This window comes from Manis javanica, chromosome 17, assembly GCF_040802235.1.
Source record: "Manis javanica isolate MJ-LG chromosome 17, MJ_LKY, whole genome shotgun sequence".
NCBI classification, from domain to species: domain Eukaryota; kingdom Metazoa; phylum Chordata; class Mammalia; order Pholidota; family Manidae; genus Manis; species Manis javanica.
Window position 1 is genome coordinate 8763297 of NC_133172.1, and position 27689 is coordinate 8790985.

At 55.4% G+C, this 27689-nt stretch overlaps 1 protein-coding gene across 2 annotated transcripts; it reads right to left on the minus strand.

The window, feature by feature from the left end:
• Positions 1–4779: 4779 nt before the first annotated feature.
• On the minus strand, positions 4780–26788 carry PPP5C (protein phosphatase 5 catalytic subunit). Of its 2 annotated transcripts, none has more exons than XM_017663433.3 (13): positions 26576–26788; positions 20484–20725; positions 13459–13606; positions 12578–12699; positions 10500–10565; positions 10080–10178; positions 9192–9297; positions 7670–7812; positions 7463–7550; positions 6547–6587; positions 6274–6452; positions 5497–5578; positions 4780–5297 (listed from the first exon to the last, which is right to left on the minus strand). In XM_017663433.3, exons 1-13 carry the CDS (start codon positions 26694–26696, stop codon positions 5235–5237), a joined length of 1500 nt encoding a protein of 499 aa, XP_017518922.1. In that variant the 5' UTR covers positions 26697–26788; the 3' UTR covers positions 4780–5234. The 2 variants fall into 2 exon arrangements, with proteins under 2 accessions (XP_017518922.1, XP_073081646.1); XM_073225545.1 differs by lacking the exon at positions 26576–26788 and adding an exon at positions 25260–25438.
• Between the last annotated feature and the right edge of the window lie 901 nt (positions 26789–27689).

Genomic DNA, 27689 nt, shown 5'->3' on the forward strand with positions numbered 1-27689 from the left:
GACTGTTATGTGACTATTCAAAAGCGTGTGCTGGGCAAAAGCATGTGCTGGGCCCCAAGGACTGACCTGGCAAACAGGAAAAAACAAGTTAAGGGGGAACATGTCTGTGGATAAAATGGGAGTTCCAGTGGCCAGGATTCTCACCTGGCCCTGGTTGACTAGCTCACTGCACACCTCTGGGCAATACATGGCTGTTGACTCTATATAAAGAGCTCCACCCAGTGCTCTGGGCATGACACAGTGGCAGGGCTACAAGGCTGCAGGAGAGCAGAGCAGAGGACAGAGGCCCAGAGGACGGCTGTGTGGGCAGAGACCGGCTTGCTGCATGCAGACTTGCTCTGAGTGAATGGGATTTTAGTGACTGACCTGCCACCTGGAAATAAAGTTGAGTATAACCCTTTCACCCCAAGAATGTTTTGCTGTCATTTCTTTGGTCACATTGAATCCATAGTGAACTTGCCCAGGGCTGAAACCCATTGGCAAGACATCATCATGTTCTACACATCTTGCTGTCCTTGTATTTCTTCTTTAACAGCACATCTTACTTCTTATCAGGACATTTAGAGATGTGTCTTAACCTCAGGTAACTTTCTTTTTTCTTTTTCCTCTTCTCTTCCCCTCCTTCTTTTTAATTTTTGAGTAACAGCTTTATTGAGATATAATTCACATACCATAAAATTCACCCACTTACAATGTATAGTTCAATGGCTTTGAGTATATTCACAGTTGTACATAATCATCACAATCTTTTAACATTTTCCCGACCCCAAAGAGAAACCCTATGCCCGTTAGCTGTCGATCTCATTGCCCACCCCCACCCCTCAAGTCCCTGACAACTACTCATTTGTTTGGTCTCTATCTGCTTATCTATTCTGGACATTTTATATAAACGAAATCACATAATATGTGGTCTTTTGTGACTGCTTCTTTCATTTAACATGTTTCCAAGATCCATCCATGGTGCGGCCTGTGTCACTGCCTCACTTTTTAGGGTCAGCAATGCTCTATTGTCTGGATACACCACTGTCTAGCCAGTTGCCAGCTGATGTACATTTGGGTTGTTTCTGCCTTTTGACTGTTATGAACAATGCTGCTGTGAACACTCACGTCAAGTTTGCATGTAGACAGACTCTTTCCTTTCTCTTGGGCACATACCTAGGAGCGGGGCTGCTGGGTCATGAGGTGTATTAGCTGACTAGGGTCACCACAGCAGAGTGCCACAGTCGGGGGGCTTCACATCAGAAATTCACTTCCTCACAATTCTGGAGGCTGGAAGTCTGAGATCAAGGGCTTGGCAGGGTTGGTTTCTTCTCAGGCCGTTCTCCTTGCCTTGAAGATGACCACCTTCCCATGTTCCCACGTGGTCTCCCCCTAGGCTCTGTCTTGATCTCCTCTTACAAGGACACCGGTCATATTGCATCAGGGCCCACCCTCACAACACCATTTCCCCCTAACCATCCCTTCTCTCCACAGTCAGTCACATTCTGAGGTACTGGGGTTTAGGATTTTAACGTATGAATTCGGGGCAGACACAATTCTGCCTATAACATACAGTAGTAATTCAACCTCTTGAGGAAATGCCAGGCTGTTTTTCACAGCAGCGTTTTAATTTAAGCTTGGCTTCGTTTTCTCTAATCTCATCCTGCCCTATCGAGAATTCTTGTGAATTGAGACAAAGCGAACCTCCAAACTGTTTTCCAATGGAAAGGCGTGTAGGAATGTTCAATGGTTACTTACTCAACTTGACATTGTTAGACCTTTCACAAAGTGTTAGCTAATTTTGATTTTGCTTCTTCTGTACTTTAGAACTAATACTATTATTTATTGGTTCAAACATTTTTGGGGAGATACTCAAAAAATGATTGCTTCTGCCAGCCGATCCCTGGGGCCTTGTAGACAAAGTATTAAAGTAACTCAGCACAAACCTGCTAAGTTTGCGAATTTGGGTCTTGATTTTCACAGCTATGAAATCTCAGGGTAGCTCTTGGTGGTTAAGAAGTGAACTTCACCATAGCTTCTCTTCCTGCTGCAGCTGAACTATTAATAAAGTCATTTTGGACACTTTCCCTGAGACATAAATGTAATGCCAAGATGTTTAATTGTGGATTCCACATAGTCCTGTTGCAACATACATCACAAATACAGGGCCCTTCAGTATAGCTCTTACATCCTGTTCTAGCTGGAGGTCCACAACCAGAACGTAAGCATGAAGAAACATCAGAGGAACCCCAAATAAGCCCTCTTGAAAAAGGGATGGCTGGGGAAGGATCACACTCCTCACCAGTCAATGTCGTAAAAGACGAAGAAGCTAAGGAAATGTTCCAGATAAAAGGAGCCAAAGAGACAGGACAACTAAATGTGAGGTCAACTAGGGCACGCAGTGGGTAGGTTTAAATACAAATGCCCTATCAATATGCAGTTTACCAGCGGGCAGGTGTAGCGTGGTTATGCAGGTGCCCTTATTCTTAGGAAAAACACTCCAAAGGATGTAAGGGTATGTTTGCTACACAACTCATCTCAAATGGCTCAGGAGAAAAGGCATGCCCATAGAATGATATGCAAAATGAAGCGAAATGTTTTGTTATAGGTAAAGGGTGTACAGATTTTTTTGTTCCTTTCTTGAAACTTTTTGTTAAGTTTGAAGTTTGTTTCCAAATAAAAAAAGTTAAGAAAGAATAAAGAAACCCATCAGGGTTGTGGGGAATGCCATATGCATTACGCACTATGCAATCCAGAACTGAGTCATCCTTAACAAAGCCAACCAGTTGGTAAATTAAATGCTAGTAGCTAGGGGCCTCTTTCTGTAGGAAAAACTGCACCTCTGGGCTTCAATATAATTCCAAGCATCTTGGGCTCAGCCAGTACATTTACTTATAATCAGAAATTTAAGTAAATTAATAATGTTCTCTGAGACGGTCGTCAACACGGGTCTTGGTGGGCGCACACGGGCAGGCTGTGCTGATGGCTGCCGGAGAGTCTCCCATCAAGAGGGCCTATTCTCCCACCTCCTCGAGTCTGGGTTGGCCTAGTGACTTGCTCAACAGACAGAATGTGGTGGAAGTGATGCTCTGGGGCTTCCCAAGACCAAGCCAGGAATTCTGGCGGCTTCCACTGGGGCATCTAGGATGCTCCCTTGTGGGACCAGCTCCCGCACCGAAGAAGCCCAGGTTACAAGGGGGCCCGCGTGGGCGACAGCTCCCAGCCAGCAGCCGGCACCCACTGCCGGGCATAGGATGGGGCCATCTTGGATGTCCAGTACCTGACCACAAACGCCTAAGACCTTAACTGAGAACTGCATAGCCAAGCCCCTGTTAAACCATGGAACCGAGAAATGTACATAAACGTTTAAAGCCTAAGTTTTAGGGTTGCTTGTTGCGCAGCTGTGCAGTAAAGGATTCACCCTGCCCAGCTCCTGGGAGGGGACCTCTAAGCCCTGGGAGCGTCTTCCCTACCTTACCTGGGGCCTTGGGCCGCTCCAGGTGGCCCCCAGGTCCCTGGGATTCATGCTGGAGACCCTGGGCCACATGGCACAGCTAGGCTCTCCGTGGGCTAGGCACGCAGCACAACCAACCCGAGTAAAGACCTGGAAACCAGGCTTGGGGAGTGTCTCTGGTGGGCGTGCGTGGTCACATGTCACTGGGGGACAAGGCCGTGCTGCCTGCGCGACCCCGGGAGACAACTGGGAGCTGGTGTCCGGACTCCCTGGACTCCCCCCTCTGCCTCTTCTCTTTGCTGATTTTAATCTCTGTCTTTCTGCTGTAATGAGCCATAGCCACAAGTACAGCAGCTTTTCTGAGTTCTGTGAGTGCTCTGGCAAATCACTGAGCCTGGGCCTGGGCCTGGGGGCTCCCGAGCAGCAGCAACGACAGGTATCCCCCCGCCCCGCCGGGAAGCCAGGGATGCACAGCCTCTCCCCGGGCTGACTCCACCTGCAGCCCGAAGGACTCCTCAGGACACCTCTCAGGGGAAATAAATGGAATTGCAGATTAGGATTCATGTCTTTTCCTCAGGGCACATCCCCAGGAAGGTGGTCCCTGCGTGCTGGGACGCTGACTTGCTTTCGGGAAGGGAAACTTCTCGGGAGGCTCTGAACCAGGCCTGCGCTCAACTGGGACTGCGTTACAGAGGCGATCGAGGGGGTCAAAGTACTCATGGGGCTCCCCCGTCTGGTGTCATGGGCCCATAGACAATATCCAGGTCTACGTCTCCCCAGAAAAAGGTGGATCCAGAAGCACTCAGACTTGAAAAGAGCTGTCTCTCCATGGGGCCAAGGCCAAACGGAGCAGCTCGAATGGGACTCAGTATTAACCTCTGTGGGGAACAGAAGTCAGGGGGCAGAGGGGACCTCCGGCCTCCCTCGGCAGCTGGCAGTCTCTTCACTGTGTGATGCCGGAACCAAAGGGTGACGAGCTTCCTGGGAGGGGCCTGCCCCGGCAAACTGCGGGCAGCCATGGCCCGCGCAGCTTCAGGAAATACTTGCTGATGACTCCGCAGAGGAAAGGATGAGCTGCTTCCGGCTGCGCACCCCCCCCCCTGCCCCCACCCCCGCACTGAGGGCGGACCTCCATCCCCATGGCAGGGCCCTCCCCCAAGTGCTTGCCCTAGAAGGCAGATGGGCTGCTTGGCTGGTGGGCCCTGAGACGGCCGGTCCAGCTCCAGGGAACCCCAGGAAGGGGGGAGATGATGGAGTGGGACTTTGGGGCTCCACCACCCCTCCGGATCTAGTGGAACGGTCACCCCAATCCCAGCAGCTCTGGTGGCTCCACCATCGAGACAAGCTGACTTACAATGATGACTTTATTTTAACATATTTAATTACAGACATAAAATAGCTGGGGAAGGGGGTGAACCCCAGCCCAGTCCCGCCTCGGGGCTGCCAGGATGGCGGATGCAGGTGAGGCCTCCCTGATGACCCTCCTTCCAGGGGTCTTCCGGTGGTGGGGCCCTATTGCTTTAGGGGGGAGGGGCCATGCAAACGAGGGGGGCGGGGAGGCATCTGGCCCCGCCTACCCCACAGTGCGTCAGCCTCCCTCCAAAATGCCCAGTCGGGTGCCCCAACCCTGCCTCTCCACCTCCTTCCTTTTTGTCCAGGGAGCGGACCCTCTGGCCAGTCCCCCACCCCTCTGCAAACCTAAAGGGGAATAAATACAAACTTTACAAAGTAAAAGGGGGTCCAACGTTGCCCTGGGCCAGGCCTGGGGTTGCTTGCTGGGGGCAGACCCTGGGATGGGGCCTCACATCACCCCTAACTGCAGCAGCGAGCTGGCGTAGGCCATGGGCTTGACATCAGGGTGAGGCTGGGGAACCAGACACACAGGAGAGGGGAGACATTAACAGGGCAGCTTCAGGGGAGGTCTCCCAGTACCAGGTGCAGAATTCCACCAGCCCTACCCCTGCCCCTCCACCCCAGGCTGTCTGCCCACCCACTGGGCCTCCCAGCCCCAAGCGCCCTAGGCCCAGGAGGGGGGAAAGCAGGGGACCACGGGGCTGACTCACCACTGCTGTGAACTGGTGGAACTGGGGCCGTAAGTCGGAGCCCTGGAGGTGGATGTAGGAGGCTTTGTTCCCCATCTGGTCGCTGTGGGGACAGAGGCAGAGTGACCAGTCAGGCATGGGGAGGGGACAGAGGTTGAGGCAGGCACTGGCAGAAATGGAAACAGAGATGGAAGCAAGGACCGAGGGACATAGAGAGACAGAATGGAAAAAGTCCATCTGGGGAAGAGAGGGGAATCCCGACTGGGCAGGAGGGGGTGCGGATGAGCGATGCGGGGAAGGCGCAGGGGCAGGGGGCCGGGCAGACAGGGCCTGCAGAAGGCTTTCCTGACAAGATGGGCAGGGAGCACGTGAGCCCCGCACAGGCAAAGCTCTTGCCAAAGCCTCGACTCCAATTTGACCACGCCCTGACTCTAACCACCAGGAAACACGGTGACTGGTGTCCTGAGGATGTGACAGGTCTAGTCCAGGGCACAGGCAGCTCTGCAGAACAAGGGAAATGGTATGGGGCAGGGGAGGGGGCAGGGGGCTCAATGATAAGGAGACTGAAAATGTGGCCCTTTTTTGTGTCCTGTTAGAAGAGATCAACTGAAAAAAGACACTATGTGGGACATGGGGAAATGGGACTCTGGCTGGGTTCAGGTGACCTTCTGTGCAGCTGAGGCAGCGGTACTGTGGTTATGTAGAGAAAAGAAAAGTTCTTTCTTTCAGAAACATACTGGGGTATCAGGAGAAAGGATGATGTCTGGGGTTAGGATGGATGGGGAGTGGGGGACACACCAGTAGTTGGGGGCGGAGAAGACGGTGACACAGCGGCCACCGTGTGCCACCTCATAACCCTCGGCCTTGACCTCGTGGCTGCGGATGATGTAATCCAGGTGGTTCTCCTCCAGGAAGGCCTTGGTGACATCGGGCCCAAACTGGCAGCTCACGCCCCGCTTGCTGACTGAGCGCCCGTTCTGGGGAGACAGGGAGCTCAGGGTGCCCGTCCACCCCGCTGGGCCGCCTGCCCGCAGCCCTCACCCACCAGCCACAGGGCCCAAGCAGACTGACCTGTGGCTGCGGGTCGGACCAGAGCAGGTCGCACATGGGGCCTAGAAGGGAAAGGGGGGGAATATCAGGGCCTGCCCTACCTCCCTGGGTGCGTGCTCAAGGCCCACCCCAGTCAAGGGAGGGGCTGGGCGTGGAGGAGGCACCGGATCCACGAGATGGGATTCTGAGCCGGCAGCAGGCCTCCCATCTGGGTGGCACCCTGGCCTCCCTGATGGCCTCCCCTCCAGGACCCCATCCAATCCATCGGAGCCCCACAGCTGGAGGAACCTTTAACAGCGCAACTCAGATCAGGTCCCCTCCTGCTGAAAGCCCCCATGGCTCCCACTGCACTAGGGACGGGGCCAAGCTGCTCACCCAGGCCGGGGGGCTCCACAGAGCCTGCCCTCACCCAAGTCTTCTAAGCCCACTCCTGCTCACCCCAAAACCACTGGCTTCTCAGCTGTTCCTCCCCCGGCCCAGGACGCCCCTGTGCTTGTCTGAATACTCCTCAGCATGGCAGGTGTCACCTCCCCCTTCCGTGTCTACTATGGCGTCCCCAAGGAGGCCCTCCTGACTGCCCGTCGCCACACCACCCTCCCCTCTCCCTCCCACAGCCATGAGTGTGAACATTCTGCTGTCTGTCCCCGTCACTAGAACGGAAACCCTAATAACATCATCCAGGGTCAGCAGCTGAACTCTAAGCGTGACCAGCGTGTGCTACACGCTGGGGACACTAAGGCTGCTTGGGGCACAGCCCCATTGGGAGGTGCACTGACTCAAACTACAGGTGGGGAAACTTAGGCTTGCCCCGCTGTCCCTTGCCAAGAGCACAAAGCCCATCTGGGGCAGGGCCATGGTTGCAACTGCAATGTGCTGCCCACTGGAGACACCTAGACCCCAGGAGGGAAGGGGCTGTCACCCAAATCGCCCTAGGTACCTGAATCTGGGGGCTGCCGATTCCTCTCGATCTTCCTGATATCGTCCAGGGTCACACCATCTTCACTGAACAGGCCCCCATGCATGATCTGGGGTGAGGGGTGGGGACAGCCGTGAGACTCGCTGCGCCAGCACACCTGTCTTAGGGGGCCCCCTGTGGGGTGCAGGTTGGGGAAGGAGCCCATGGGGTCCTGGCTGCTGGCCTCACCAGCACTTTGCCGTTGATGCACTGGGCCAGGGGGAGCCACTCGAACACCTCACTGAAGAGCTCATACATCTGAGCTGTGTATTTGGCCTTCACCTCACCCTCGAAGCCATAGATCTGGTTCATGTTGTCCGTCTCGTGGTTGCCTGGCCGACAGCAGAACAAAGAGGAACCTCAGCACCCCGTGCCCAGATGCCCTCAGGTCAGGGGGCTCAGGAGGACTGCCTGGCAGCCCCAAGCCGACAACATTCACGCATCTGTTTGCTGGCCCCTCAAACCTGATGAGGTATAGACACTGTTCTCAGTCCATTTTCTGGAGGCACAAACCAGCTGAGAGGCACACATGGGCGTGTGGCCACAAGGCCCAGGCCCCAGCCCCAAGGGACCAGGGGCATGCCCCCTGCCCCTATGCACCCAGGCTCCCTCCAGAGACCTGCCTTGCCTTCCAGCAAGTAGCAAGTTGGGGTAGCCCAGGCCAAAGAATGGGGCCACCACAGAGCACCTACTGTGCCCATCCTCCCACACACAACCTCACTCTTGGTCCGCAGCTTCTGGGGCCTGGAGGAGACAAGGACGCGGCCCGCACACCTCCCGGGTCTGCACTGTGCAGCATCTCTGCTGGATGTAGCTCTGTGCGACCGCCCACAAGGCCCACAGCAGGCGTTGGCCACGGGGTCAAGTCCTGCAGCGTGAACTCCTGGAAGCTGGCCATGAACCCGGCCAGCGTTGACACTCACACTCAGGCCCCCGGGAACCCCCAGCCCAATCTCCCGCTGGTTCTTCTCCCTCGCTTGGCCCTTCTTCCTGCTCAGCTCACCACCTCACGGGACAGCCCTGCCCCAGCCCCCCAGCAGCCCGCACTCCCTTGTGAGCCCATCCTGCCAGGACCACACGGAGGGATCCACACTTCACAGTCCCCAGGGAGCCCTGCAGGCATCTCCTATCAGCCCCATGTGGAGCAGGAGCCCCTCATCTCCCCCCATGCCCTGCTCCTCCTGTCTCGCCTGCCAGTGGCAGCCACCGCCCTCCCGATGATGCTCCAGCCAAAACCTCGAAGGACCCCCTTTGGTCCCTTCTTTCTCTCACACCTGCAACCAGCCTGCCGGCAAACACTCAGGCTCTGTCTTGAAAAGAGCCCAAATCCAACCACTGCTCCAAGCCGGGTCCAGCTGCCACCACCCTTTTCCTGCTCCCCGCTTCAGCCCTCTGTCTGTCCCCCACACAGAGCCCCCAGGGGACACTGTTAACACCTCAGTCAGACCCTGACCCTCCTCTGCTCAGAGCTTTCCTGTGAGCAAAGTCCTTATCAAGGCCACAGAGCTCGTGTGATATCACTGTGCACTGCGCAACCTGCCCGACCTCACAGCATAGCCCTGGGCATGAGCTCAGTGAGTGCACAAAACAAACACAGCTGCAACTAGTATCCTTGCTTTACAGGTAAGAAACTGGAGGCTCACCGAGGACAAAGCAAGTGCCCTGCCTGGGGTCCCACACTGACCCTGGACCCTGCTGCCTCCCAGCTCACCTCGAAGTAGGTGAAAGTGATCTGGGTACAGGAGCTTAAAGCCAAAGAGCGTGAGGATCACTTCTACGGAGAAAGAGCCGCGGTCCACAAAGTCACCATTAAATATCTGCCCTGCTAAGGAAAATAAGGAGGGGGGCTGCTCCTTCCCCAGTGTCCCCCACACCCTCAAATCCAGCCAGTACCCCACAGCAGGGCTCTGGCCCAGCAGCATGAACTGAGTACCGAGGTCCACATCCTTGGCTGTCCCTGAGGGGAGCTAAGTGTGGGGGGACCCCAGGTGATCAGCCTGCTTCAGCTCTCCCCCAGTACAGGTCCAAAGCCACAGGGGAAATGGGACATGGACCCACTCACCCAACACTGCACAGTGGGTGGCCCACACAGTGGCCATTTACTGAGCTACTGTATCGGCACATGCTTATATAGCCCGGCCATGGGCCACCTGCCACTTCTCATGCATTGCCCACTTACCCCTCAATGACCCAACGAGGCAGACCCTATTATCACCCCCATTTTGCAAATGAGAAACCAAGGCACAAAGGGTGAAGGAACCCCTTACACTCACATCACAGGGCAATGGCAGAGCCAAAAGGAAACCCAGGTGCGGGCTGTACCAGGGGCTGTGTGCATGACCTTGTGGCAGCCCCATTTCAAGATGCAGAGAAGCCATGGCCCAGAGACTGAGCTACGTGCCCAGGTCACAGCATGTGGGGACTGGCCCAGGCCTCCTGGAGCACAAGGTCGGCCTGCTGCCACAGCCTGCATCTTGGTGTCTCCGCAACCCCTCAGGTTTCTCCTTTTACAAGGTCACGCCTTTCCCTCTGGCAGGGGTTCCTCCCCTAAATCCAGGTGGAGGGGTGGGGAAGGGTCTGCTTTTCTGAGGAAGGATACATAGGGGTTGGTCTCCGAAGGTAAACCGTTGAGCTCAAATATGTTGAGGAGGTCATAGAACTGGCCATGGGTGTCCCCGCACACCGTAATCTTCTCTGTCTGGAAGAAAAGAGGCCACCGGAGAGGGAGGGGCCCAGAGAGAGACGTGGGGAGGGGGCAGAGGTGAGGGGAGGGGCAAGAGGTCATGGCAGACCAAGAAGAAGCATGCAAAAGACACAGGCAGGGACACAGAAGTGAAGAGGACAGGACTGAGACCAAGAAGCCAGAAAAGGAGAGGGACACCCAGCGAGAGACACAGGGTGGGGGAGGAGGGAAGGCAGACCAAGCCCGGTGGGTCTGTGAGTTTCTGAGCTCCACGGCCCCGCCCCAGCCAGGGAGCCCCCACCCCTGCCCACCCACATACCACCCCACAGCGCGCACCTCTTTGAGCGTGGTCTCCACGAGCGTGCTCAGCTTGGAGAGGACCTCTTTGACCTGGACCAGAATCTGGAAGGCAGGGCAGGCCGTAAGGGCGGCTGGCTAGAGGGCCTGCAGCAGCCCCAGGCACCTGGACAGCCTGGACTGACCAGGAGACGCTGCTGGGCAGAGGGCGCGGGAAGGGGAGGAATGGGCACGGACGCCCGAACAAGTGGCCGCTGGCCCCCAAACTGTGACCCAAGTAGCCTCTGTGGCATTTAAACATCAGAATTATTTCACATGAAAACCAAGATTCTTGGTTTCTCTTAAAATAATCAGTATCATAAAGAACATACAGATGAATCCAGATATGGAACATTGTATAAAATAACTGGTCTGGATGCACCTAAATGTCAGTGTCATGAAACAGTCTCCCCCAAAAGACATCAGATTCTTCTGGATGAAAAGAAGTAAAAAGGCAGGTCAAAAGCAGGATCTGACCCTTCAATGGGTTCTGGGTTTCACAAAAACAGCTAGAAAGCATGTTTTGGGGGAAACTAAAATACTCTTCTGGAAATGTAGATAATATTAGCTTTTATAAATTGAAGATTGAGGATGACCTTGAGACTGTCATGTATATTTGAGAATGTTTCCAGATTTTATGGACAGTCTGTGGGCTGTTTGCAGTAGTCAGTATTGTTGTATCAATGCTAAATTTCTAAGGTGCGACCACTGAACTGTGGTCCTGCAGGAGAATGGCCTGTTTTCAGGTGATACAGGTACTTTCAAGTGGCTCAGAAAAAAAGTGTGTGTGTTTGTATATACACAAGCATGTGTGTGCAGAAAGACAGGAGAAAGCGAGTGAGTCAAGATGTTAACAACTGGAGAATCTGAAGGCTGAATGGATGGTAATTGTACCATTTTTTTTTACTTTTCTGTAGGTTTGACAATTGTTCAAGTAAATATTGGGAAAAAAGTGTTAAAAAAGGAGATGCCCACTTCTGTTCAGTGTAGACAGTTACAGAAGTCACTCTTGCCCTAATGACAACAGCCAAAAACCCAGCAAAATCAAATTTCAAAAAACCATCTGAGAGCCCCGGGTGCAAAGAAACCTAAATTAAACATGGGGGAAGAGACCACAACCGCTTCCATCCTGGCAGCGAGGCCACAGGGCAAGGCCCCAAGGCTGCAGGGGCGGGGAAGGTGGCAGAACGCCCGCGCTGAGGGTGGGCCGGCGCGGCAGCTGAGAGCCCCACGGAGCCCCTGCCACGGAACGCCCCGCCCTCACCTGCCCACTCTCCCACCCGGCAGGCCGGCACAGGAGGCGAGGGCAGCCTCCCGAGGCACAGAGGAGGGGGCGAGATTGCAGAGCAGAGACTCCCCGGCGGCCCGACTCGGGCGGCCAGGCTGAAAGTCAGAGAGCTCTCTCACAGTTCCAAAAGCTGGAGACTTTCCCAGCACACAGACATCCCCGGGATTATGCCAGGGCTGAGGTCCCAAACCCTGCTGAAGGGAGAGTCCCGATTCCTTTAAGTGACTCTGAACACATTTAAAGCCAGGGGTGAACTAACTGCAACAAAGGCCGCCCTAACCTGCAGGCCGCGCCGGCAGCCCTCACAAGCAGCCCGACGGGACAAAGTCCTGCCACTTTCTGCAGAAAACTTCTGTTTATCTCAGTCTCTCTGTTCTTCTACACAAAATCTCTGGCATATAATAAAAAACTGTGAGACACATGAAGAACAGATAAACAGCAGCAGACCCAGAAACAATCCAATGGTGGAATTACCAGAGACTTTAGAATAACCACAATTAATGCCTTAAAGGCTCTAGCGGAAAAGGGAGACAACATGCATGAACATATGGGGCAGAGAGGAAAACTATAAAAAAATAACCAAATGGAAATGCTATAAATAAAAAAAATACATACCAAAATTAAAGAACTCATTTGCACTGTGCCCAGCACACCACCCACTCAGCAAGTGTTAGCTACCATCACCACCCTTCTCCTTGAGCTGCCCTCTGCAGAGTTCAGGCTCTGCCAGGGCCGAGATGCTCTCTATCCTGGGGTCACAGGTGTGTGCAGCACCTGACAGGTGAGTTACCTGGTAGGCGCATTTCCGGTGCAGTTTTTTCTGGTCCTTGTACCACTGCATGAGCTCCTTCATGAAAGTGATTGTCACTTTGCCATCCTCAAGCTTAGGCCCACTGTACTCATCCTCGATGGCTGGTGTGTGAACGGGGGGAGGAGAGTCAGTGGCCACGGCCATCGGTGAGGGTGGGAAAGGGGGCCTGGTTCCCAGGCACAGGGCAGACTCGGCTCTGGACAGACAGGCGGAGAGGGAGATGGAGGGAGAGACAAGGCCGGCTCCCTCCATGTGGGTTGGCTCAGAGGCCTCCCCGAAGCCCTGCTAGTATGTTCCTTCTGCCAGCACCGCCTGTCCACCCTGCCTACTTGATTTTACAGTGCTGAACACCATCAATTCATTTGCTGGCTAGTTAATCACCTCCCTCCCCACTGGGAAGTCAGCCCCATGAGGGCAGGGACTGTTTTATTCACAGCTATCCCCCAGTGCCAAGAACAGTGGGTGGCACATGGCAGTTGCTCAGTGACTATCTATGAAATGAATGACTGGGTCATCTGAGCACCCAGAGGACCCAGAGACAAACCAGACACGGGAGGCCCCTGAGGAGCGGGTGCCCTGCCGGGGGCCGGGGTGAGTGGTGGAGAAGCAGGCAGGGAGCCAGGCCTGGGTGGGGGGAGGAGCAGCTCACTCACCTCACCTCAACTGGGGAATCAAGCCCCAGCTTTAGACAGTGCAGTTCCCAGGAATGCAGGCAAAGGAGCAACAGAGAGTGGCCTGGGGACAGGGACCAGAGGCTGCCCGAGCCCCATCCCCTAGTCCCTCGGAGGGAATGGACAGGGCCCACGCAAGGACGTGGAATGTTCTGGGCCGGGCATGGCAGGCACCCAGGCCTGACTCACTCATGCTCTCAATGTCCAGCGAGTCCACGACGGAGCGTTTGTGCTCGTCGCCCGCAATGGCCCGCTCGAAGGCCTTCTGCTTCACAATCTTGTTGCACTCCTGGTATTTCATTTTGGCATCCTTGTCGTGGGGCTTCACCTTTACGACCTGGGCGGTCAGGAGGGCAGAGGGAAGGAAGGGAAGAGGTTATCGGTGCTCAGGCCGAAGTGGGGGGACCATCCCACTAGGGCAGAGAAGAGGCTGGTGGGGGCGGGCACCAAGGCTGCCCTTGGTCTGTCCTGCCCAGGGCTCCAAGAACACTGAGGCGAGACCACCTGGGCAGCTGGAGCCGCCATGCACTAAAGGCACAACCCTGGACTCGTGTCACCTCCAGACATTGGTTTCTATATCCAAAAAGAAGGGCATAACACAGCTGCCTACACAGGGCTGCCCATGAGGGGCAACCCATTTGGGTGCTCAAAAAATCTGAGCTCTGACTATTGTTAAAATAAAACTGCCCTGTCTGAGGAGCCTCGGCTTCAGGTTCCTTGTCGGAAATCCTGCAGGCTGAGGCCCACCTGACTGGTATTGCCATGGCCAATGCCAAGGTGGGTGGGGCTGAGAGGAGAGGGCGGGCCAGGTCTAAAGACACAGAACAGCCCGGACTCACCCAAGAGCCAACCACTTGGGGGGTAATCTGGGCTCCCAGAGCCTCTTTTCTCATCTATAAAACTAAGGGCGATGAGAAGCGCCACCTGCTGGGACTGCCGGGCAGAATAAGTAACAAATACAGGGCCTGGGTCCAGCAGGGGCTCGGCAGGCAGCACTTAGTGGTGTCACATCCCTGTGCTCAACCTTGGGCTTTCAGGGCCATCCAGGACAAATGAGATCCATTCCCTCCTCTGAGGAAGGTGGAGCCTATGGGCCACACATGCAGGCCTCCTGGGCTCAAATCCCAGCTCCGGCAATCACCAGCTGGGCACTGTGGACAAGTGAGTCTGCCTCTCGGGAAGGTGAGATGCCGACAATGTCTCTCTCAGCCCCGCCGGGAGGACTAAGTGAATGTAGTGTGTGTGGCGGGCCAGGCAACAGTAAGCCCACGTTAAGCGGCAGTAACCCCCTTTTCTTGGGCGGCTGTGCTGAGATCACATGCAAAAAGCACCGGGCATGTGGCTTTTGGGACACAGTAAATTCTCAGTAAAAGGAGCCCACCCCCGGCCCTCCCTCTACCTTCTATCTCACTTCCTGCAAACTCTGAACCTCCACATGCAGAAGCAAACGGGGCTGGATTCAATCCCAGCTCTGCCACTTCCTTGCTGTGTGACCTTGGCAAAGTGACCGCATTCTTTGGAGCCTCAGTTTACTTATCTGTAATAGCCACTGTAATTGTTATTACTGGACCCTTTCTGACCTGCCCACTCTGCCAGCCTCCCCAGAGGTGGGCCCTCACAGCTCCTGTGCCACAGGCAGAGGGGGAAGTGCCAGGGCTGGCCCTCAAGCATGGAGGAGATGCCTGCTGGTGGGAAGTCTGGCTGAGTCAAAAGCCTGAGCAAAGGCCCCTGCTAACCCCTGAGGATCAGTGGGGCTCATCCACCCAGGGAATGGGTGTGCCGACCCAGCAGGGTGCCAGGAAGCTGGGTGGTAGCGGGTGGTAGCTTCCTCCCTGTCTGGGCAGGCTCAGGGGAGGGCAGCCTGCCAGGTGGCTCCACCTGGGGTGTGGGTGTGGTGCAAGGCCTGGGAGGGAGGCAGCACCAGACATCCCCTGGAGTCCTTCCCAGAGGGGAGGTTATGAGGCCACACCCCGGGATAAGGTCCAAACCACCACTCGGCCTGGCCACAGAGCCCGCCCACCTTCTGCTTTCTCTGTGAGCCAGACCATACTCACCAGTCCCCAAGTGTGCCAACTCCCTCTCTCCTCCAAGCCTTGTACAGGCTGTTCCCCAGCCCAGAACACCTCATTTCTACCTCCAGCTCCTTTCCGGTCCCTCCTCCAGGAACCACGCCTCCCTGGATCCCCCAGGCCCCTAGGCTCACCTGCCCCCACTAAGCACTGTGGGAGCTGGGAAGGCGGAGGCCCCCTCCCAGCAGTGAATGAACACCCCACCCTGCCTCCCCCTCCAACCCCCACGCCCACCCGCGGACGGATGAGCCAGTGCCGTTCCCAGAGCCGCCAGGCTGGGGCAGAGGCTGGGGACACACACTGACGCCTCAGGGAGGAGGGCAGTAGGCAGCAGCGGTAACACAGCTCCCTTCTGAGTGCCTACATGCCTGACGGTGGTGTAAGCCATTAACTTGCTCATTTTAACCTCAAAGCAACTTTATACTGTGTTATTACCATCCCCGTTTGATGGGAATGAGGAAACTGAGGCCCACAGAGGGGACATCACAGACCCTAGGAGCCAGGATTGCAACCTCTCCCTGTGCAGGATCCCGACTTCCACCATGATGGGCGCGCCCCCTTCCCTATCTGCTGTGGGTGCCACAGGGTCCTCCACGGAGACTGGGGGTGGGGTGGGGGGAGTGGTCTTCAGCACCCACTCTGGGGCCAGCCCCCGGGGTCTGAATCTAGGCCTTCCAGGGCAAGCAGCCCCACTTCTCGAGCCTCCCTTTGCTGAGAAAGTGGGGAGCCTCCATGGGACAGCACCCCTGAGGTGGGCTGGGGTGAGAATGCAACATCAGGCCCATCACAGGGTCTAGCGTGGGTGAGTGCCTGTCCCAGGGCCTGTGGCTGCTGCCTCTATGACTCACTGCCCCGCTGGGAAGGGGAAGAGGCTCTGCCCAGCTCCCACTCCTGGCGGAGGCTGTCTGCTCCCGACTGCAGGGGCCTGGCAGGGCCCCCAGGAAACTAGACGCTTCTTGAAAAAGTGGCATCTAGATTGTCAATGTCAGTATCCTGACCGCGGCATTTGTGTAGCTATGCCAGATGTGTCACTGGGGGAACCTGGGAGAACGGGATCTGTGTGTCACTTCTTACAACTGCATGTGAAGTTACCATGCTCTCAAACAAAAAGCTGTTTTTAAAAACTGGAATCTTCAGCTGGGAGCGCTCACGGGCAGGAACTACAGTGCCTGAACTGACAAGTGCTCACACGGGTTTCGCAGTCCCTATGGGAGCCATGGGGGCTGCGTGAGCTTGGCAACTGGGGATTTCTTGGTCTTTAGAAAGGCGACACAGTGCACACGTTGTAGGGTACACGACACCAGCCGACCGAGCAGCACCTGTAATCACACACCCTCCTGTTTCTACCACAAGACCTCCAATCACACCCCACAGAAGCAATCAAGACCACCAAGTTCAGGGCAGATTTTGTCACCGAATGACCTGCCTGAACTTAACTGGAAAAAGTGTTTTTTTTCAGAATGGCTTAGGCAGGAACTGAGGATAAGGGACTGGAGCCCAGCAAGGGCCAGGATCCAAGTGGAACATCCTGATCTCGGCGACCCATGTGACCATGTGTGGCGAGGCATCGTGATCACCTGCAGAGAGACCACTGGAGCACACTGGCTGTGCTAAGGGCTGTACTAGACCCCCCAAAATTTTTGTCTGTTTTGACCAGTGGTCAGGAGCCTGACTCTGGTACCAGGCTGTCCCTTCCCAGCTCTGGAGCCTCAGGGCAGCAGCCCGCCCTCTGGGCCTCAGCGTCCTCGTCTGTCCCCTCTCTGCTGGGTTGCTGTGAAGACTACATGAGTTATCACACCAGGACGGTCACAACAGTGCCTGGCTCCCAGTGGGTGCTGTACTAGCTCTTAGCCACAACTACTCCCATCCCCGTGGCATGTCCATACCTCAGGTGCACAGGTGCTTGCGCAGGCTGGCAAAGGCAGAACACATTTCTAACAGACTGTGCTGGACTGCGCTGTAAGAAACCCAAATGCAAACCACATCACAAAGCAAACCAGAAAGATCCCCGAAAGGGGTGGGGAGTGCAGGAGTCCCCCAATCTGGCTTGGGCCCGCATGATCCCTGAGTTCTTATCAGAGACAAGAAAGAACACAGGGGGAGTCTTCCAAGAAGGGGACCCAGTTAAGGGGTGGGGAATCCCGGAGAAAGGGTCCCTCTGAAAGGATTAACTTGGAGATAAGGGGAGTGGATGGGGGGTGCAACATGGAACTGCGGAAAAGGAAGATGAACTCCTGCTGAAGGTCTGAGGCTTGGTTCTGGAGGGAGAGCAGAATGGAGACCCCTACGGAGGTCCTGGCACCTGCACACCACCCTTCCTGTGGGCCACGGGCTCTTTCTCTGGACACCCCCAGGATAATCGCACCAAGTGCTAAACGGGGGCAGGCCCTACTCCCAATGTCCCAACCTCCCGAGTCCTCACGAGGCCTCTCTGAGGCAGGCGGGCTGTCCTTCCCCTTCCACAGAGGGGGACACTGAGGCTCCAGAGCCAAGGCACTAGGAGCTGCCCAGACCACAGCCAGAGTCCTGACTGCGCAGCTGGTGCCCCCAGCCCTGCACAGCAGCCTTTAGGCCATGGCCCACATTACACCCCCAACAAGCACGTATAGTCACGTAAATGAGAAATATTTTTTCACAAATATATACACTTCCTTCAAACAATGAAGTCTTTTTTTTCCCTCTTCTATTTGATGAAGACAGAACTGCTGGTCTGTAACTGTTAAACTGATTCCATGGCCCACCAACAGTTAACAAGCATGGACTCTGGGTTTAAGTCCCAGCTTTGCCCCTTCTCCGTTGGGCAGCCCTGGGGGGGGGGGCTTCCCCTGTCCAGGCCTCAGTTTCCTTCCTCTAACACGGATTGGATTCATGCCCGTAAAGAGCTCACAACACAGCTAGGCCCACAGGGAGTGTGCAGATGAAGAAAGTGAGGCTGAGAAAGGACAGGGCCATCACTTGAGGGCTCAGGCTGCTAAGAGGCAGAGCCTCAGGATCATTTCTTCAACCAAGGTCATGTCTTGGCTGTACCTCCAAGGATGCCATGATCTAGGAGGGAATCTGGGCACTGCCTCCGTGAACTCTAGCACGTCACCCAAAGGCTCTGCGGGGCAGGAGAGAGACCCTGGAGGGGAGCCACCCCAGAGCCCAGCCCCTCTGCTCTGTGCCAACAGAGCCTGCAGGCATGTGGGGGACCAAGACAGGCAAGGATCTCAGGCTTATGCGGGGACTCCCCAGTGCTGCCGGCAGAGCCCCACAGGGATACAGGTAATGACACTTTAAATGCTAGGGGTGGCCCCACCTCAGGTGTGTCCAAAAGAGGCTGTGGATCCCCTGCCAGGTCTCCACAGCACGCACAAGGTCTGAGAGAAAGCTCGGATGTGGCGCGTCCACAAGACGGCTGGAACGGACCATCTCAGCCTCATGGAATAGGCAGGGTCAGGCCCCAGTTAGGGTCAGAGCTCTGAGAGAATGCCCTACTCCTTACCCTGGGGCAAGGATTTCCTGCCTTGCTGGGAGAGGTGAAGACTGCACAGACCTGCGCTCAGGGCTCCAGTAGCCAGCGGCTCCTCCAGGCCCCTCCCACCTGACCCCACCCACTCCAGATCCGGGCTTACTCACTACTGGGCCCTCCTGCCTTGCTGACCTCTAGTCACAACACTGCACCATACCCCACAGCCTCCCAGAAAGCAGCCACTCCTCTCATCACCAAGGGACAACAGGGAGAGGCCAGACTGAGGAATAGCCTGGGAGCTGAAGCTCCTGAAGACCAAGCTACTGCTCCTTGCCCCATGCTCCCAGGTGTCACCCCAGCTCCTCCTTCATTGTGTACCCCAGTCTCTAAATACCTGCTCCTCCATGCCTCAGGCCCAACCCGGACACAGGTGTCCCCTGGCCAGGGCTTGGCTCGAGCCTTCGCTTGGTCTAAAACCCATCCCCCACCCCAGGCAGGGGGCCAGTGGCCAGCCCGCAGCCTAACCTGGCTCCTCCAAATGCAGCCTGTGGGTCTCAGTCCCCTGGCCACCCCTCCTACACAACAGAAGCTGCTCAGAGTGTGGGATCAATGAAATGGAAGGAGGGAGTGACAGGGTGTATTTGCACGGAGGAGCAGAGCAGTACTTCACTTAACAAACACTGACCGAGCCCTTGCTGGGCACCACACTGCCTCAATGAACAAAACAAAACACAAATAAAACCCTCTACTCTAGGGGAGCTAACCCTCTAGGCAGGGAGACTCAGGGCTGGAGGGCTGGGCTGCTGGGGTTCAAATCCCAGCTCTGCCACTTGCCAGCTGCATGTTGATGGGCAGGTGACTTAACCCCTCTGGGCCTCAGTCTCCTCGTCTCTACAATGGGGGTAACCACAGTTCCCACCTCACAAGGCTGCCACACGATTCACTCAGCGATTCACTCAGTGCACAGAGCATGCCTGGCATGAAGGAGAGCGCTGTTAAACCCTTACCACTACTGCTGCTATTATCCAAGCAAAATTGCAGTGCCAGCAATAGCTGATGAGCGAGTGAGCCAGTGGATTCCTGCTGTGCTCTTGTCCCCTCGTCACCTCATTACAACACACCCGCTTGCCGTCCTCCTAGAGCATAGCGCCCTATTCTATTTTCTTCCAAGCACGTATCTTCATCCGCAGTGATTTTGTTTACCTATTCAATGACATGGGTTTGTTTTTTCCTTCCTCTGAATTACAAGCTCCAACAGAAGAAGGGCTGAGTAGGGCTTGTTCACCAACAATAATCGTAATGGTCAATTGTTACAAAACACTAGGTGCCAGATGCTGTTCTAAATGCCTGAGAAGCAGAAACTCATTTACTCCTCACCGCAACCCGCAGAGGCAGTCTTATTGTTCTCCCCATTTCCCAGATGTGGAAAAGAAGGCGAGAGAGGATAAGTAACTTGTCCAGGGTCACCAAGTGAGTGACGGCAGAGCCAGGATGTAAACCCAGAAATCTGTTCCAGGCCAAGGAGACTCATGGGCATTTGCTGGATGGGAGAGGGGGAGTAAATGCACAAAAGGTCCCTCACACCTGCCCCTCCAGCCCTGCAGGCTGAGGCCTTCCCCCCGCCCCCATCTGGCCTTCGGCAGCCACCTGGCTCAGGTGCCAGGAGCAGGCCCACTCCCTGAGGCCCAGCTCACCGTCTCGTAGTCGCGCAGCGCGGCACGGAACTTGCCCAGCGCCATGTTGCTGGCAGCCCGGCGGTAGTAGCCCTTAATGTACTTCTTGTCGATCTCAATGGACCGCGTGGCGTCAGCCAGCGCGTAGCCATAGCACTCAGTGCGCAGGTAGGCCAGGCTGCGGTTGCCGTAGTAGATGGCATTGCCGGAGTTCAGCTCGATGGCCTGGCTGTAAAACTTGATCGCGTTCTCGTAGTCCTTGGCTGTAGAAATGGAGGAGGTGCTGGCATGAGGCAGGGTAGCCGCCATCCAGCAAAAGCAGGCCCTGGGCTGGGTATTGGCCCAGGCTCCCTGCTTACAGATGCAGAAACTGAGGTCCACGGCTGAGTTCAGAAATGGCTCTTCAACTTGCTCCCTCTCTGTCCTACCCTAGCACAGGCCTTGTTTCCTCAGGTCCAAATCCCAGGACACAAAGTCACTTTCACACACCCAGCCACTCAACCATCACCCTGCAAGACCTCACGCTGGGCGATACTTCTTCCAGGACTTAGGAGGGCCTTACGGGTGCTGCCCATGGCCTAGACAGGATACGTTACTAGGGCCACAGCGGAGACACAAACAGCAAACAAGAACCTGCCTTGAGCCCTGGGTTGCCCAAACCCCCCAAGTAAGCCCAAAAAGTGGGCCTACTAGAAGAATAGGACATGGGGACGGAGAAGAAGCCTTCCTAAGTCTCAAGGAGCGGGACATACAGCAGAGACCCAAAGCAACAGTCCAAACTGGAGGAAGAGTGTTCCTAACGGAAGGGACAGCAGGTGCAAAAGCCCTGCGGGTGGGAGGACATGCACCCTCTGTTCCAGGACCAGGGTGAGACTGGTGTGGTGGGGGTGAGTGAGCTGGGGGAGGGTGGGAGATGAGGCTGGCAGGACAGTTCCCAAAGGCCACAGTGGGGTATGGACGCCAATGTTCTAAGTGTGGAATGACAGGATGTGACATCTGGCTGAGGAGAAAGGTGGATTTTATTGGAAATGAGCTATAGCTGTGCCCGACACTTTACATCTTGACGCATCTCCGTGGCATGTGCACCATCTGGTGCTCACTATACAGATGAGCCATGGAGGTCAACCCCTCAGTCTGTATCTGCAGTACCTGCCTCGGACTCCCCTCCCACATGCCCAGGCCCAAACTGGGGACCATAATGTGCCAGGTACTGCACTGGGTACTTGGTACAAGAGTCCCTTCACTGAATCCTTACAACAGCCCTAAGGACAGTTGCATTAGCCCCATTTTCTAGATGAGGGGACTGAGGCTCAGAGAAAGCAAGCCCATGCTTACAGGGATTCTGAGCCAGGCCAAGACTCAAATGCTCCCACCCTCACCCTCCACACCAGGTGGCCTCTGGGTAGGAGGCTGGCCAGGCATGGCCAGGTGGCCTAGGGCTGAACCCTGCCTCCCTGGGTGTCCTTGGGCAATGTATGTAGACCCTTTGGACTTGAGTTTCAGAGTACTTCTCCTGAATCTCAGCCTAAAATCCCTACCCTAATTCCCACTTTATTTTTCTCCAGAGCCAGCTCATAAACCATGACTGTCCTTCGTTTTGTTTCCTTGCTTATAATCAATCTCCCCAGTTTGAACCTAAGCCCGTGAGGGCAGGGACCCTGTTTGTCTTACTTCTCTGAGCCCCCACCCTGTCTGAGGAAAAGCACCCCAGTAAACCTGTCCTCCTGGGCTCACAGTTCATACACAACACACGCACAGCCATCTCCAGACAGTGATGACCCAGCGTGTTTACGGTTGGGGCAGCCCAGGAGTTATGCTGGAGCTGAGACCTGGAGGGTGAGAAAGAGTGAGTCACGTGAAGACAACAGAAGAGGATTCTGGGAACAATGAATGGTTCCTGAATGAATGAAAAAAGGAAGGAAGACAGAAACAGAGACACAGACACACTAACACTAGAGAAAGGAGAAGCCAGGTCCTGGGAGATGGCTAGGAACAACGTAACAATTCCTTTTGCCAAAATCATCTGGCAATCTTTCAAATGGCTGGGATATCCCCTCCTTCAGGAAGCCCTCCCTGACCCCCAAGCTGGGTCAGGTACCCCTCCAGGCTGCCGCATCCCCCGGGCTCTGTCTTAGTCCTGACCACTCTGGGTTTTCACCACTGGGTGATAGGCATGTCCTTCCCCAGGACTGGGAGCCCTGGAGGGCAGGTCCGGGAGTTCCCAGAAACACGCAAGGGCAGAACCACGCTGCCCAACCAAATCTGACAACAGCACCTGGCTGACGCTCCCTGGAGTGCTAGCACCTTCGAGGACTCCTTCCGACCTCCTGACTGTGTTCCAGAGTCTAGCTGGCTACTTCTCTTGGCAGGTGAGGTGTTACTCAAGAGGCCATTTGGCATAGGGCAGGGAGCCTGGTGTCTCGGAGGGTGACTAGAGACCTGGAGCTAACAGCCTCCCCACCCCGAGACTCAGCCTGCTCACCTGAAATGTGGGAATCACAACCAGCCCTGCCTCAGATCAGCCGGTGGTTGTGAGGGTTAAAAGAACTAATGTATGAAACGTGGCTACAGCACAGAAAAACCATCAGCAGATACGTGTAAACAAAGTGAATAAATGACTATATGAAGAGAAGACGAGAAGGGAGCGAGGAAATGGAAAGGGCCTGTACATCTATCCAGTGACACTGTCCATATCCCGGCTCTGTTCTATGTGTTTTACAAATTTGAGACATTCTCCATTTTAGAGATAAGGAACCTGAGGAACAGAGAGGTTGAGTCACTGGTGTGGTGGTCACACAGCAGGTTATGAGAAACAAAATTTGAACCCAGGCAGCCTGAACTCTTAACCATGTCTACAAACTCATAGACTCCTAAGCCTTCCTGGGAGTTAAATACGACCCCTCCCATTTTACAAAAGGGAGATGAGACCCAGAGGGGGGAAGAGAGCTGAGCAACATCTGGCTCTGCCCTCCGGGGCCTCCGGAATAAGTCTGAGCTCACAGAAGTGATCTGGCCAAGCTGGCAGGGGCTATAGGCAGCGGGGGCAGGGGGTTCCTTTGAGACCCTGGGGGCCCCTCTTTTCCCCACTGGGCCAAGACAACTACGGCTACGGTAAGGACTCTGCATGCGGGAGCCAAGCGCGAGGTGAGGAAGAGGGATATCCGGCTCTGCTGCTCACACTCTGACCTTGGGCAAGCAGTTTCGCTTCTCAGAGCCTCAGCTTCCTCTATAAAACAAACAGGGCTGCTCCCACCCACCTCCCAGGGCCCCTGGGGGCATTAAACACAGTGCAGTACCTGGCCACCACAGGGGCTCAATTAAGGTGAGCAGTAATTACTCTTTTTATTGTTATTCCCACAGCCCCCGAGGCTGGGGCTCAGAGCCTGCCGGAGCCTGCCAGCCAGCCAGGGGCCTGGACCAGGAGGGGTGTTGTCTGTGCCAGCTCAATGCCAGAACCTCTGGCAGCCTTCCCATCCCCGGGGTTCCTGAGAGCTGGGACTCCAGGTCCTGGGAGGCAAGGGACCCCTCCCAGTGGCTTACCATTTCCCAGAATTCTTACCTCACCTCAGCACTGACCCCCATCCTTGCTGCTCCCCCCAAGCCCCATTTCAGGGTCAACATCTGTCCTCCGGCTGAAGACATCCTCCTCCTGATCCCTCAACCCCCGAAGCATGGCAGGCACCGGGTTTCGTCAAGCCAACCTCCGGACCATCTCACATTCACTCATTCATTCACCCTTACAGCCCCACCCTGGCCTGGCCTTCATCCTCTCCTGCCCAGGTGCCTGCCCCTGCCTCCTCCCCAGTCTCCCAGCCTCCAGTCCTGGCCCTCCGGAGGGGTCTTTCTAAAGCACAAATCTGACCCTGTCCTTCCCCTCCTCAGAACAATCCAGGCCCCCCAGCCCTCCAGCAGAAGGCTCGGGGTCCTCTTTGCAGCCTCGCCATAAACTCATGCCTCTTACCCTGCAGCCCCACTCAGTCCTTGGGGCCAGGCTCCACTCACCTTCGCCATCCTGTTCTTTCTGCCTGCAGTTCCCGCCTCCCTCTCTCCAGGGGCTGCTCTCATTTCCTCTCTGAAAACGTGTCCTGAGTCAGTTTCCACCTTTCCAGCCTGACTGGCAGCACCACCACCTCTCACCTGTCCACCTTTCTAGTCTCCTTCCTGGTCTCCAGCCCACCCCTGTGTCCAGTGAGGGTGGGGAGGTCTTTTCCAAATGCTAATCAGTCCATGTCCCTCCTCTCTTAAAAACTCCCACAGCTCCCTGCCATCCTCAGGGGGACACCACACTCCTGGACCCGGCCTCCAAGGCCCCACCTCCAGCCTTGTCTCTCACCAGGCGTACCTCCTCCTCGTGGCCCCAACCTGACCAGACCTTCCACTCTTTGAAGCCATTTGTGCTCCCACTGAACACCAACTACCCGCTAAAGCTCCAGATCCCTTCTACCCTCCACCCCTTCCCCAGGGATTTGCCGCTGTAAGTATCCCCTCCCTCTCTCCCCAGGAGGGCCAAGTCACTGTACTGAGTCACTCCATCATCAAAAAAAGCAGCTCCCCTCCCTGATTTCTCCACTCCCTTTAGAACCAAAATACTCTAAACACTTGTCAGCATTTGCTGTCTCCATTTCCACCCTTATCGTTCACCCTTCCATACCCTCCTAGCTGCCTACCCCTACCCTGCATTCCCCAGAAACTACTCTTGTCAAGGCTACCAACCACAACAGCCGTGGAGCCAAATCCATTGGTCAGTGCCACCCTGGTGGCAACTAGGGCATGGCCTCCTGCTGGAAGTGCCCTCACCTCTCATCTTTCCTTGCACTTCATTGACCATTCCTGCTCAGCCTCTTCCTCTTCTGTTCTAAACATTAGAATTCCTCCAGGTTCCATCCCAGGCTCCTTCTCTTCCCAGATGACCTCATTCATTCCGAGGGTGCTCTATTCAACCCGTAAGTTGGTCAGGCCCAAATTCCTCTTCTTGGAGCTCCAGTCTGGCCCATCTAGCTACTCAACGTCTCCTCTTGGACAGATGAATAAAACCCAAACAAATGTGCAGTAACTTACGACCTCGCCCCAGTTCTGCACTCATCTTGTACTAGTCTCCCTGCTAATGCTCATGCGCTGAAGTTCCAGCCGGGACAGAGTTCCTTTCATTTCCTACCTCAGGGGATGTGCACATGGGGCTCCACCCCTGGAACACTCCTTCCCAATTCTCCTCAAATTAAATGCCTTCTCCTCAGTAAGGCCTTCCCTGACCATCCTCTCTAAAGTAGCCTCCAACCCTTATTCTCCACTTCACACACCCTGTTGGGGTTTTTTCAAAACAGTCATCACAACTTTCAAGTATTTTATTATTTGTTTGTGTGTTTACTTAGTCTTGTTAAATTACAAGCTATATGAAGGCAGGGTTGCATCTGTCTCATTTGCTGCTATATCCCCAGAGTCTACCACAGTCCTTAGCACATAGCAAATACTCAATAAACACGTTGAATTAATGAATGAATGGGTGCCCCCACAGCTTACTCTTTCCCAAGATCTTAAGCCATACTATTCTTGGGATTCCCCCACCTCTACTCCCGGGGCCTCCCACACATCCCTTTTCCTCGCGTAACCCCAAACCTCCTCATTCCATGCTCTCCCACTTGATCATCTATTCCCCTCCCCAAGATTCCTACTCTATTGGGACAGTCCTTCCACCCCCTATTTGATGCCACCCACCCCAGGTCTCCCCAGTTAGTAGAGCCATCACTCCCCCGCCCGCTGTCACTACTTGGTAGCGCCCTCTTCAGGTCTCACCATGAGCTAGCTCCTCTCGGGGTTGCACATTTGGTAGTACTCTCATTCCTATCCCCCTCCCGCCTCACGCTTGGTAGCGCCCTCCTCAGTCTCTCCGTTAGGGGCACCCGCTCCGTTCGCCACTTCGAGGTATCCCTCCTCCTCCCTGCCCCCTCTGTCGCCCCTCGGTAGCGCCATCCTGGGCCTCCCCACGCCTGGTCGCCCGGTCGTGCCGGCCCCGCGCCCAGGCTGCCGCTCCGCGTTGCCATGGTTCCGCGCGGGCCCGGCACCCTTGACCTGGGCAGTTCTCTACCCTCCCTCGCCCCTCTCCGGGTTGGGCGCACCTTTGAAGTAGTCGTTGGCCTGCGTCTTGAGCTCCTCTGCCCGCTTCAGAGCGCCGTCAGCCGGGGGCTCGTCCCGGGGGGGCTCAGCACACTCAGCCCGCTCGCCCTCCGCCATCGCCATGCCGCAAAGCGACCCCGACCCTGGCAACCGCCGCCAGCGGCGCCCGGCCGAAGCGTCGCGAAGGAGTGCCGGGTTGCCGCTGCCGTTGCTGCACAAGTGTCGTAAAGCGCGGGCCCCGAAGGCGCCCTTCGTGCGCCTGCGCAGGGCTCATTCGCCTTAGAGCGCGCGGAGGACAAGGTGACCAGAGGACCGCTAGGCAGCGCCCTTTTAAAGAATGAGCGAATGGGGAAGGCGAAGGGTGCGCGCGGGGTTAAAAAAAAGATGTGAACCCTGCACCCAAAGCTACCATCTTCCAAGGCCGCAGAAGTTTCTTGGGGTCATGAAGTGGGATTTCCCCGCCATTTCTCGGGTTGATGGGTTGCAAATGCCGCTGGTGGGTGTGGCTGTTCTGCAGGGCAGCCGGGAACCCGACGTGGAGCCCTGACTGGGACTCCCCTACTGTCAGTTACTGTGTGACCTTGAACACATCCCATCCCCAAATGTTCCTGTTCTGACAGTGTGGCCCCCACCACCTCCAACAATCACGCAAGAAGGGAAATACTATCATTTCCATTTTATAGATGAGGACGTCGAGATTTATAGAGGTCAAATATACTCGCCTAAACTAAGTTCATACAATGAGAAAATGGCAGAAGCAGGACATGAACCTATCCCAGTTAATTCCTGTGCCTCTTAATACCTACTCTACTGTCTGTATGCTCCAGGGCCCACTTTATGGGTTACAATTTTCAGATTTTTTGATGTGAGGGGGAAGGCTGCTACAATGGATTTGAATCCTGGGTTCAAGTCTGAATCAGCCCTTCTCTGCTGTATGATGTTGGGCAAGTATGATCCTTTCTGAACCTAAGTTTAATCCTCTGTAAAATGGAGATAATAATAGTGTCTATTGTATAGGACTAGATCACATGAGTAAAGTGTTTGGCAGAGGGCCTAACTTGGAGTTAAGTGCTTTCTATATCCACTCCATTATACTCAGGAGTGGAACAATACCTA